Source organism: Natator depressus, chromosome 23 (genome assembly GCF_965152275.1).
Source record: "Natator depressus isolate rNatDep1 chromosome 23, rNatDep2.hap1, whole genome shotgun sequence".
NCBI classification, from domain to species: domain Eukaryota; kingdom Metazoa; phylum Chordata; order Testudines; family Cheloniidae; genus Natator; species Natator depressus.
Genome location: NC_134256.1, coordinates 12,657,968 through 12,671,326, shown reverse-complemented (window position 1 = coordinate 12,671,326; position 13,359 = coordinate 12,657,968). Strand labels below are relative to the sequence as shown.

The 13,359-nt window shown below is 50.5% G+C and overlaps 1 protein-coding gene across 1 annotated transcript in view; it reads right to left on the bottom strand.

Annotated features, from left to right (window-relative positions):
- LOC141976814 (uncharacterized) overlaps positions 1-13,359 on the bottom strand; it is a 53,465-nt gene that overhangs the window by 19,537 nt on the left and 20,569 nt on the right. Inside the window, exons 4-5 of the mRNA XM_074937978.1 lie at positions 2,698-2,792; positions 1,261-2,102 (exon numbers count right to left, since the gene is read on the bottom strand). Coding sequence (XP_074794079.1) covers positions 1,261-2,102; positions 2,698-2,792 — 937 coding nt within the window. The remainder of the gene's footprint in view (positions 1-1,260; positions 2,103-2,697; positions 2,793-13,359) is intronic.

The window sequence follows — 13,359 nt, the reverse complement described above, 5'->3', positions numbered from 1 at the left end:
AAAAAGAGGTCCACCCCCAGGGCGAAGGCTCCCGCAGCCCCTACCAAGGTCAATAGGACTTGGAGGGTCTTCCACACTGAAGCACAGGCATACACGTGGGCAGGCTCACCCCCAAAGTGATGAGACAAAGAGGCTAACCAAGAGGAGCCCTGCCAGTCAGGGTCAGTACTGAACACTGCACAGTACTGTACATCCCTGCCACTGGGGACAAGACAGACACGTGGCGTTCCGCAGCCTGCAAGTCTAGGGGGCTTCCAGACAGCTGTGATCTGCAGAGTGACAGACCCACAGCTGTCCTGAGGGACACCCCGGTGTGCAGGAATTCTCAGCAGTGGACAATTTCCCTCAGCACTGGGCCCTACGGACACCACCAACAGCTTGGGGGAGGGCCCTAGAGGGAGGTACCACACCCCTTCCTCCAGGGGGTACAATGAGGGAAGAAATTCTGGGTTCTGTCCAAGTGGGAGCCCTGCATCCTCGACCTCTCTACCAGGGTCTGATTACAGCGTGCTTATATGCTGATAGCTAATTAGCATTTACATGTCATTAGCATATGGCAAGTGCATATGGTGATGTGTATTTAGTGGCCAAGTCCGCTCCGTCCTGAGCCCCCCATGCTCCCCCATGCCCTCCTGGGCATTCCAGCAACTTGGGCACAGTTGACACCAACTTTGACAATTCCCTGGACACAAAACGTCCTTTGAACCTTTGGACAAAGCTGGATACCTGCCCTTAGGCTTCAGATGGGGTCATTTATTTTGATTAGAAACTGCCCCTTCCCTGGCTCACATGCCAAGTGAGCAGCATCTAGCCCCGAGCAAGAAATGCTTCTGTAATAGCACATTTTAAATCCGTGACCAGTTCTGCTTGCAGTGTGTTACTGAGGCATCTCTACCAGGTCAAGTGCTGAGGAGAACGTCCTGCTGTCACCCTCATCCCCAAGAAGAGCTGCTGAAGGGTACCGAGTGACTTTGCATACTAAAGAGCCAGTGCCATTGACAGACCAGAGAACACCAGGATCTGTAGAGCAGAGTGTCGCAGAGCAGGGAGCTCTGGAAATCCCTGTGGGGACCTAGTTGAGCCCTGAGCCCCAGACAGCCCAGACCCCAGTGCTGAGAGCAGGATTACACAGAACAAGCCCCACTCACGTCCTGCCTTGAGAATTCCTGTGATCACCCAGCACCCAAACCTGCCCTGTCAAATTCCCTGCAGAGCCCAAAGGAGGCAGCCCCCTGAACATTCCCCTGAACCTGCTCTCACCTGCTGCTCCCACACTCCAGCCTCTCGCTGTCCCAGCTGGAAATCCTCTGCCAAAGACACGGCCTGGGCGCAGGTCTCTGGGTGACGTACCCAGACCCAGCTCTGGATTTCCTCGGGTAGGATGGTCAGGAACTGCTCCAGGATCAGCAGCTCCATGATCTGCTCCTTGGTGCGGATCTCTGGCTTTAGCCATCGATGGGAGAGTTCCCGCAGACGGCTGCAGACCTCTTGGGGCCCTTTGGCCTCCTGGTAGCGGAACTGCCTGAAGTGAAGGCGCTGCATCTCCGTGCTGATGTTGCAGCCTCGCAGGATGGCTGCCTTCACCTTCCCGTAGTCTTGGGCGTCTCTGGCATCCAGGGTGCTAATGGCCTGTTGGGCTTTTCCAGTGAGGGAGGGCAGGAGTCGGGTCACCCACTCTCTTCTGGGCCAGTGGCAGGCTTCAGCCACTCGCTCGAAGGAAGCCAGATAGACCTCGATGTCATCCTCTGGCGTGAGCTCCGGCAGTTTAGGGTTTCCCAAGGCAGGGTCTGGAGCTGACACAATTTCAGGAGAGGTCTGTCGGGCCTTCAGCACCTGCCGTCGCTGGGACATCCCTTCTTGTGGCTCCGTCTTGACCTGATGTAGTCTAATCCGGGACCATCTGGGAGTTACTGAGATGGGGGGTGCCACCACGGGATCTTCTGCAGCCTGCTCGGATTCCTTCCCCGGTCCTGGTTCCATGGGATCTCGCTTTTCCATTTTCTCTTTAGTGGGCCCCACCTGCTGCAGCAAAGCCTGGACCTGGAGGTGCAGGGGCTGTTGGCCCGCCTGCTCTGCAACCGCTCTCTGTTTTGGGATTCGGCCTTTTCCCAGTTAAGGTCTAGGCTCCAGTTCTCAAACCTGCTTCCCTGCTTCGTGCCCCTCTTGGAAACACTGGGGAACCTGCAACAAAACAGTTCATATGGATTTTCCTGTGTGACGGGAGAGCGTGACCCACAATATACAAAAGGTAAAAGAGACCCTGCCTCAACTTCCCCAAACACCCACTGGCCTGTCCCCCCAGCCCCGCCCCACTCCCCGACCCTCGCCTACCCCGCTTTCCGCAGGGGCTGGGCGCGCAGGGCCCCCGGCACAAAGGAACGCGGCGGCTCCTTTCCCGGCCGGGCCTGGAGACAGGAACTCCCCCCGGCCAGGCCAGGGTTAATCCCCCCTCTGCGCGGCCAGGACTGGCCACCAGCGCTGTCAGTCAGCCGCAGAGGCCGGCTTAACCCTTCCCGGCGCTGCCTCCGCCGCTTCCCAGTTGGCCCCACGGCCGGAGCTGGCGTCGGCCTGGCGCTGCGAGCAGGGAGGGCGGAGCCCGGCTGCGCGGCGCGGCGCGGCGCGGCTCGGCTCGGGGGAATCCGGGCGGGAGAGCGGGGCGGTGCCTGGCCGGGGTCCGGCCCTGGGCACCAGGCTCACGGACTCTGCCGGGGCCGGGCTCGGGCGGCTTCTCCCGGATGGGATTTGCCGTCCCCGGCCCGCTCTGGGACTCGTGTGAACGCTGCTGTAACAGGCTGCGGGGAGGAAACCAGGCGCTGGTCTGAGACCTGTCGCTGAAGCCCTTTCCCCCATTCTGTGCCCCTTGCAGCGGGGCGGGCATAACAGGAAAGGGGGGGTCATCACAGCCTAGCGATGTCAGGCTGGAAGGGCCCTTGAGAGGTCATCTAGTCCAGCTCCCCCACCTCCGAGGCAGGACCCAGCGCCCCTCTGTCCTTCGCTGCAGGGCTTTGTCTAAGGGGGCTGCTGAGGACAAAATGAACCAAGGAACATAAGGCTGTTCCGAGAAGAAAGGCTTTCATTGCCTAGCCACTAATGCTAGGTGCCTGGGCAACAAACAGGGGGTTGGAACGGCTCATGTGTGAGTCTACATTGTCTGGTTGGTGTTCCTGACGCCTGGTGGGACGATTCCCAGGCCTGGAGTGCTGAATCCATGGGTACAACCTGTCTAGGAAGGATGGAGTGGGAGGGGCAGTCTATGTCCAAAATGGGATTGCCTGTTTCTGAATCATTGATAACGTGAAAAAAATTATCTTGAATGCTTATGGATCAATGTCGTAGCAGGTAACACAAGATGTGTGTTAGCTGGTGTCCGCTACAGCCTCTCTAATCACACTAGTGCAGGGATTTCCCTACATCCCTTGGGGGGGGTACACTCCCCCTGAATTTCCCAACACCCCCCCCACCCAAGTTGTGTGAACTAGTTACATGCAGTGTTGCCAATTTAGTGATTGTTTGGAAATTTGAATTGAAATTGAAACATTAATACACACTTTAAAAGGATATACAGTGTATGATAAAATGTGTATCTGAAAAAGTATAATAGATTTGAAAAGTATGAACATAGACTAGCTTCCTTATACAGCTGTTGTTTTTTAGGACAACGTCAGGGCATTCATTTCGGTGATGTTGGCCAACCTAATAATTTCATATTATGATTTGTAAGCAAAGTCTAAATGAGCTCTCCCTGACAGCTAGTGATGAGTTAGGGGCTGGGGGGAAAGGCTTCAGGACCAGATTGTATTTACATTCACACCTAATCTACCTAGGTATCCAGCAAATAGAGCTGTGTTACCCAAGTGATTAGATTTTGGCTTGGGTTGGGTTACAAATCACTTGAATGGGGTGTGGGGGGGTAATGAAATGTTGTTGTTCTTATTGTCTGAGTAAAGGGCATTAGAACTGTACTTAGCCTGTGCTGATTGAGGGCATCAAGGAGAGAGGGTGGGGACAGGTGTTTTGCTTGATGGTCTGACTGAGTCACAAGTACTATTTGACCTGTCTCTCTCCACTGTTTAAAGACAGATCTGAGTAGGCTCCATAGAGAGTCTTTTGTTTTGTTAAGTGACCACTACAGCTCAAATCACTGATAATCAGGTCTAAGCACTTAGACCTGCTGTGGGACAGTGTTTCTGTGGAAGAGATGGCCCAGTCTGCACTAGCAGTGAGGTTCCCCCACTGAGAGCTCAGCTGAAATCACTGAGAGCTGGGTGGAACTTCAAGAGACCAACTTGCAGAGGTCACAGTGGCAGGTGGCAGCAGAAGGTGATGGCGCAGGGCCACTGGCAATAGAGAGATGGAGTGAACGGTGGCACAATGAACAACAGTGGCCAGAGTGAACAGTGAGCAGCTGGAGGAACGAGCAAGGTGCCTTCTTGCCCCTTGTAGGAGGTGAACTCATGTGAAGGCACAAGGTTCTGAAGATTCAGAGCAGGCTGCACATCGGGGACAGGAGGACGGTGAAGAAATTTGGCATCATGTGACCTCCAGAAGAAAAAAGGGGAACGTCCATTTACCAGCAACGCCGGTACAGGTAAGTAACCGTTTTCATGTTCTCTCCACAGATACTAATGCGGAGAATGGACCAGATGATACGTCTGAGGGAAGGGAGCAGAAGGAGACTCCACCGATTGGAAGGCATGAGATGCACTGTCCTAGGGTTGGGGGTTCCACGACCACCTGTCCAAGAGAAGGAGGCGGGTGGTGGTGGTCGGGTACTCTCTCCCCAGGGGGATTGAGTCATCTATCTGCCGCCCCGACCGGGAAAACCGAGAAGTCTGCTGCTTGCCAGGAGCTAAGATTCTTGCAGCTAGCAAGAGATGTCAAGAGTAACAAGAAGGGTTTCTTCAGGTATGTTGGCAACAAGAAGAAAGCCAAGGAAAGTGTGGGCCCCTTACTGAATGAGGGAGGCAACCTAGTGACAGAGGATGTGGAAAAAGCTAATGTACTCAATGCTTTTTTTGCCTCTGTCTTCACGAACAAGGTCAGCTCCCAGACTGCTGTGCTGGGCATCACAGCATGGGGAGTAGATGGCCAGCCCTCGGTGGAGAAAGAGATGGTTAGGGACTATTTAGAAAAGCTGGACGTGCACAAGTCCATGGGACCGGACGAGTTGCATCCGAGACTGCTAAAGGAATTGGCGGCTGTGATTGCAGAGCCATTGGCCATTATCTTTGAAAACTCGTGGCGAACGGGGGAAGTCCCGGATGACTGGAAAAAGGCTAATGTAGTGCCAATCTTTAAAAAAGGGAAGAAGGAGGATCCTGGGAACTACAGGCCAGTCAGCCTCACCTCAGTCCCCGGAAAAATCATGGAGCAGGTCCTCAAAGAATCAATCCTGAAGCACTACATGAGAGGAAAGTGATCAGGAACAGTCAGCATGGATTCACCAAGGGAAGGTCATGCCTGACTAATCTAATCGCCTTCTATGATGAGATTACTGGTTCTGTGGATGAAGGGAAAGCAGTGGATGTATTGTTTCTTGACTTTAGCAAAGCTTTTGACACGGTCTCCCACAGTATTCTTGTCAGCAAGTTAAAGAAGTATGGGCTGGATGAATACACTATAAGGTGGGTAGAAAGTTGGCTAGATTGTCGGGCTCAACGGGTAGTGATCAATGGCTCCATCTCTAGTTGGCAGCCGGTGTCAAGTGGAGTGCCCCAGGGGTCGGTCCTGGGGCCGGTTTTGTTCAGTATCTTCATAAATGATCTGGAGGATGGTGTGGATTGCACCCTCAGCAAATTTGCGGATGATACTAAACTAGGAGGAGTGGTAGATACGCTGGAGGGCAGGGATAGGATACAGAGGGACCTAGACAAATTGGAGGATTGGGCCAAAAGAAATCTGATGAGGTTCAACAAGGATAAGTGCAGGGTCCTGCACTTAGGACAGAAGAACCCAATGCACCGCTACAGACTAGGGACCGAATGGCTAGGCAGCAGTTCTGCGGAAAAGGACCTAGGGGTGACAGTGGACGAGAAGCTGGATATGAGTCAGCAGTGTGCCCTTGTTGCCAAGAAGGCCAATGGCATTTTGGGATGTATAAGTAGGGGCATTGCCAGCAGATCGAGGGACGTGATCGTTCCCCTCTATTCGACATTGGTGAGGCCTCATCTGGAGTACTGTGTCCAGTTTTGGGCCCCACGCTACAAGAAGGATGTGGATAAATTGGAGAGAGTCCAGCAAAGGGCAACAAAAATGATTAGGGGTCTGGAACACATGACTTATGAGGAGAGGCTGAGGGAACTGGGATTGTTTAGTCTGCAGAAGAGAAGAAGGAGGGGGGATTTGATAGCTGCTTTCAACTACCTGAGAGGTGGTTCCAGAGAGGATGGTTCTAGACTATTCTCAGTGGTAGAAGATGACAGGACAAGGAGTAATGGTCTCAAGTTGCAGTGGGGGAGATTTAGGTTAGATATTAGGAAAAACTTTTTCACCAAGAGGGTGGTGAAACACTGGAATGTGTTACCTAGGGAGGTGGTAGAATCTCCTTCCTTAGAAGTTTTTAAGGTCAGGCTTGACAAAGCCCTGGCTGGGATGATTTAATTGGGGATTGGTCCTGCTTTGAGCAGGGGGTTGGACTAGATGACCTCCTGAGGTCCCTTCCAACCCTGATATTCTATGATTCTATGATTCGCGATGTGACTGAGAGACTGCCGAGACTCATCAAGCCCTCGGATCGCTACCCCTTCCTGCTTCTCCCCGTGGGCACCAGTGACACTGCCAAGAATGACCTTGAGTGGATCACTGCAGACTACGTGGCTCTGGGAAGAAGGATAAAGGAGTTTGAGGCGCAACTGGTGTTCTCGTCCATCCTCCACGTGGAAGGAAAAGGCCTGGGTAGAGACCGTCGAATCGTGGAAGTCAACGAATGGCTACGCAGGTGGTGTCGGAGAGAAGGCTTTGCATTCTTTGACCATGGGATGGTGTTCCAAGAAGGAGGAGTGCTAGGCAGAGATGGGCTCCACCAATGAAGAGAGGGAAGAGCATGTTCGCAAGCAGGCTGGCTAACCGAGTGAGGAGGGCTTTAAACTAGGTTCACCGGGGGAAGGAGAGCAAAGCCCTGAGGTAAGTGGGGAAGTGGGATACCGGGAGGAAGCACAAGCAGGAGGGCGTGAGAGGGGAGGGCTCCTGCCTCATACTGAGAAAGAGGGGCGATCAGCGGATTATCTCAAGTGCCTATACACAAATGCACGAAGCCTGGGAAACAAGCAGGGAGAACTGGAAGTCCTGGCAAAGTCAAGGAATTATGATGTGATTGGAATAACAGAGACTTGGTGGGATAACTCACATGACTGGAGTACTGTCATGGATGGATATAAACTATCCAGGAAGGACAAGCAGGGCAGAAAAGGTGGGGGAGTTTCACTTTATGTAAAAGAGCAGTATGACTGCTCAGAGTTCAGATATGAAACTGCAGAAAAACCTGAGAGTCTCTGGATTAAGTTTAGAAGTGTGAGCAACAAGGGTGATGTCGGAGTGGGAATCTGCTATGGACCACCGGATCAGGGGGATGAGGTGGACGAGGCTTTCTTCAGGCAGCCAACAGAAGTTACTAGACCACAGGCCCTGGTTCTCATGGGGGACTTCAATCACCCTAATATCTGTTGGGAGAGCAATACAGCAGTGCAAAGACAATCCAGGAAGTTTTTGGAAAATGTAGGGGACAATTTCCTGGTGCAAGTACTGGAGGAACCAACTAGGGGCAGAGCTCTTCTTGACCTGCTGCTCACAAACAGGGAAGAATTAGTAGGGGAAGCAAAAGTGGATGGGAACCTGGGAGGCAGTGACCATGAGATGGTCGAGTTCAGGATCCTGACACAAGGAAGAAAGGAGAGCAGCAGAATACGGACCCTGGACTTCAGAAAAGCAGACTTTGACTCCCTTAGGGAACTGATGGGCAAGATCCCCTGGGAGAATAACATGATGGGGAAAGGAGTCCAGGAGAGCTGGCTGTATTTTAAAGAATCCTTATTGAGGTTACAGGGACAAACCATCCCGATGTGTAGAAAGAATAGTAAATATGGCAGGCAACCAGCTTGGCTTAACAGTGAAATCCTTGCTGATTTTAAATACAAAAAAGAAGCTTACAAGAAGTGGAAGATTGGACAAATGACCAGGAATGAGTATAAAAATATTGCTCGGGGATGCAGGAGTGAAATCAGGAAGGCCAAATCACACCTGGAGTTGCAGCTAGCAAGAGATGGTAAGAGTAACAAGAAGAGTTTCTTCAGGTAAGTTAGCAACAAGAAGAAAGTCAAGGAAAGTGTGGGCCCCTTACTGAATGAGGGAGGCAACCTAGTGACAGAGGATGTGGAAAAAGCTAATGTACTCAATGCTTTTTTTGCCTCTGTCTTCACGAACAAGGTCAGCTCCCAGACTACTGCACTGGGCAGCACAGCATGGGGAGGAGGTGACCAGCCCTCTGTGGAGAAAGAAGTGGTTCGGGACTATTTAGAAAAGCTGGACGTGCACAAGTCCATGGGGCCGGATGCGTTGCATCCAAGAGTGCTAACGGAGTTGGCGGATGTGATTGCAGAGCCATTGGCCATTATCTTTGAAAACTCATGGCGATCGGGGGAGGTCCCGGACGACTGGAAAAAGGCTAATATAGTGCCCATCTTTAAAAAAGGGAAGAAGGAGGATCCTGGGAACTACAGGCCACCTCAGTCCCTGGAAAAATCATGGAGCAGGTCCTCAAGGAATCCATTCTGAAGCACTTAGAGGAGAGGGAAGTGATCAGGAACAGTCAGCATGGATTCACCAACGGCAAATCATGCCTGACTAATCTAATTGTCTTGTATGATGAGATAACCTGGCTCTGTGGATGAAGGGAAAGCAGTGGACGTGTTGTTCCTTGACATTAGCAAAGCTTTTGACACGGTCTCCCACAGTATTCTTGCCAGCAAGTTAAAGAAGTATGGGCTGGATGAATGGACTATAAGGTGGATAGTAAGCTGGCTAGATTGTCGGGCTCAACGGGTAGTGATCAATGGCTCCATGTCTAGTTGGCAGCTGGTATCAAGTGGAGTGTCGCAAGGGTCGGTCCTGGGGCCTGTTTGTTCAATATCTTCATAAATGATCTGAAGGATGGTGTGGATTGCACCCTCAGCAAGTTTGCAGATGACACTAAACTGGGAGGAGAGGTAGATACGCTGGAGGGTAGGGATAGGATACAGAGTTGGTTGAGTTCAGGATCCTGATGCAGGGAAGAAAGGTAAGCAGCAGGATACGGACCCTGAACTTCAGGAAAGCAGACTTCGACTCCCTCAGGGAACAGATGGCCAGGATCCCCTGGGGGACTAACATGAAGGGGAAGGGAGTCCAGGAGAGCTGGCTGTATTTCAAGGAATCCCTGTTGAGGTTACAGGGACAAACCATCCCAATGAGTCGAAAGAATAGTAAATATGGCAGGCGACCAGCTTGGCTTAATGGTGAAATCCTAGCGGATCTTAAACATAAAAAAGAAGCTTACAAGAAGTGGAAGGTTGGACATATGACCAGGGAAGAGTATAAAAATATTGCTCGGGCATGTAGGAAAGATATCAGGAGGGCCAAATCGCACCTGGAGCTGCAGCTAGCAAGAGATGTCAAGAGTAACAAGAAGGGTTTCTTCAGGTATGTTGGCAACAAGAAGAAAGCCAATGGAAGTGTGGGCCCCTTACTGAATGAGGGAGGCAACCTAGTGACAGAGGATGTGGAAAAAGCTAATGTGCTCAATGCTTTTTTTGCCTCTGTTTTCACTAACAAGGTCAGCTCCCAGACTGCTGCGCTGGGCATCACAAAATGGGGAAGAGATGGCCAGCCCTCTGTGGAGATAGAGGTGGTTAGGGACTATTTAGAAAAGCTGGACGTGCACAAGTCCATGGGGCCGGACGAGTTACATCCGAGAGTGCTGAAGGAATTGGCAGCTGTGATTGCAGAGCCCTTGGCCATTATCTTTGAAAACTCGTGGCGAACGGGGGAAGTCCCGGATGACTGGAAAAAGGCTCATGTAGTGCCAATCTTTAAAAAAGGGAAGAAGGAGGATCCTGGGAACTACAGGCCAGTCAGCCTCACCTCAGTCCCTGGAAAAATCATGGAGCAGGTCCTCAAAGAATCAATCCTGAAGCACTTACATGAGAGGAAAGTGATCAGGAACAGTCAGCATGGATTCACCAAGGGAAGGTCATGCCTGACTAATCTAATCGCCTTTTATGATGAGATTACTGGTTCTGTGGATGAAGGGAAAGCAGTGGATGTATTGTTTCTTGACTTTAGCAAAGCTTTTGACACGGTCTCCCACAGTATTCTTGTCAGCAAGTTAAGGAAGTATGGGCTGGATGAATGCACTATAAGGTGGGTAGAAAGCTGGCTAGATTGTCAGGCTCAACGGGTAGTGATCAATGGCTCCATGTCTAGTTGGCAGCCGGTGTCAAGTGGAGTGCCCCAGGGGTCGGTCCTGGGGCCGGTTTTGTTCAATATCTTCATAAATGATCTGGAGGATGGTGTGGATTGCACTCTCAGCAAATTTGCGGATGATACTAAACTGGGAGGAGTGGTAGATACGCTGGAGGGGAGGGATAGGATACAGAAGGACCTAGACAAATTGGAGGATTGGGCCAAAAGAAATCTGATGAGGTTCAATAAGGATAAGTGCAGAGTCCTGCACTTAGGATGGAAGAATCCAATGCACCGCTACAGACTAGGGACCGAATGGCTAGGCAGCAGTTCTGCGGAAAAGGACCTAGGGGTGACAGTGGACGAGAAGCTGGATATGAGTCAGCAGTGTGCCCTTGTTGCCAAGAAGGCCAATGGCATTTTGGGATGTATAAGTAGGGGCATAGCGAGCAGATCGAGGGACGTGATCGTTCCCCTCTATTCGACACTGGTGAGGCCTCATCTGGAGTACTGTGTCCAGTTTTGGGCCCCACACTACAAGAAGGATGTGGATAAATTGGAGAGAGTCCAGCGAAGGGCAACAAAAATGATTAGGGGTCTAGAGCACATGACTTGTGAGGAGAGGCTGAGGGAGCTGGGATTGTTTAGTCTGCAGAAGAGAAGAATGAGGGGGGATTTGATAGCTGCTTTCAACTACCTGAAAGGGGGTTCCAAAGAGGATGGCTCTAGACTGTTCTCAATGGTAGCAGATGACAGAACGAGGAGAAATGGTCTCAGGTTGCAATGGGGGAGGTTTAGATTGGATATTAGGAAAAACTTTTTCACTAAGAGGGTGGTGAAACACTGGAATGCGTTACCTAGGGAGGTGGTAGAATCTCCTTCCTTAGAGGTTTTTAAGGTCAGGCTTGACAAAGCCCTGGCTGGGATGATTTAACTGGGAATTGGTCCTGCTTCGAGCAGGGGGTTGGACAAGATGACCTTCTGGGGTCCCTTCCAACCCTGATATTCTATGATTCTATGATTCATATTCTATGAGAGGGACCTAGACAAATTGGAGGATTGGGCCAAAAGAAATCTGATGAGGTTCAACAAGGACAAGTGCAGAGTCCTGCATTTAGGACGGAAGAATCCCATGCACCGCTACAGACTAGGGACCGAATGGCTCGGCAGCAGTTCTGCAGAAAAGGACCTAGGGGTTACAGTGGACGAGAAGCTGGATATGAGTCAACAGTGTGCCCTTGTTACCAAGAAGGCCAATGGCATTTTGGGATGTATAAGTAGGGGCATTGCCAGCAGATCGAGGGACGTGATCGTTCCCCTCTATTCGACACTGGTGAGTCCTCATCTGGAGAACTGTGTCCAGTTTTGGGGCCCGCACTACAAGAAGGATGTGGAAAAATTGGAAAGAGTCCAGCAGAGGGCAACAAAAATGATTAGGGGACTGGAACACATGAGTTATGAGGAGAGTCTGAGGGACCTGGGGATGATTAGTCTTCAGAAGAGAAGAATGAGGGGGGATTTGATAGCTACTTTCAACTACCTGAAAGGGGGTTCCAAAGAGGATGGCTCTAGACTGTTCTCAGCGGTAGCAGATGACAGAACAAGGAGTAATGATCTCAAGTTGCAGTGGGGGAGATTTAGGTTGGATATTAGGAAAGAACTAGGAGAGTGGTGAAGCAATGGAATGGGTTACTTAGGGAGGTGGTGGAATCTCCTTCGTTAGATGTTTTTAAGGTGAGGCTTGACAAAGCGCTGGCTGGGATGATTTAATTGGGGATTGGTCCTGCTTTGAGCAAGGGGTTGGACTAGATGACCTCCTGAGGTCCCTTCCAACCCTGATATTCTATGAAAGCACCTCTGAATTCTTAGTCTCCACTGACCAAGGACAACATCGGTGTGTGTTAATGAGGCTGTTAAGAATGCTGGAGACACAACACAGTTCATGCGAACAAACATGCCTGTGGCATCATACTTTCTATTTAAGCAAGAGATACCACACACTACAAACTGGAGGCCAGTGTTAAGTGCATTGTCACTTGTTCATCCTGAAGTTGAACACTGGTTCCAAATGAGACCAGCAAATGTTCACTACCGTTCTGCAAGAAACCAACTGACTGGCTAGAAGCATGTGGTGCAACAGTGAAAGACTCCACAGTTGAAAAAGTGAAGAACTCTCTCACCACATTCAAAAAATGTGCATATATGGCTGATGAATGCACCGATGCAAATGGGCATCAAGTATTAAGTCATTTTGTTCGTTATCTTGATGTCAGTGATTGGCCAGTAGATCCATTTCTAGATGGTCAAGTTATAGAAGACACATCGGCTGCATCTGTGATAACCCACATCTTAGAAGAGTTAAATGCTTGTCATTTGGACCCCAAACAGATGGCTGCTTGTGCATTTGATGGAGCTGCAAACTTCTCTAGAAGACATGGTGGAGTACAAGCTTTGCGCAGAGAAACATGTAACCCTAATCTCCCCTATACACACTGCAGAGGCCATCTACTTCAACCACCGCTAGTACGAGCTGCAGACTCTTCAAAAGACATTTAAAAAGCTATAAATTTAATATCTTCATTATATTCTTTTTTCAGCAAGAGTCCAAAAAGACTGAATATCTTGGAAAATATAGAAGATACACTGGGACTGAAATTCAAATTAGTCCAACCTGGGAAAACCCTCTGGTTTTCTCATGAGCAATCCTTGGCTTTTGTCTTATAATTACTCCAGCCGTTATTACTGGCTTTGGAAAGTATCTACCAAGATGAGATGGATCTAAGTAGTGGGGCTGGTGGATTACTTTTGCTACTACGTTCAGAGAAGACTATTGCCATTCTCTCTCTTGTAAGTCTACTCTTGAAACCACTTGGGTCATTAAACAATGCCATCCAGGCATCTGCTACAACAGTAGTTGATCCAAAT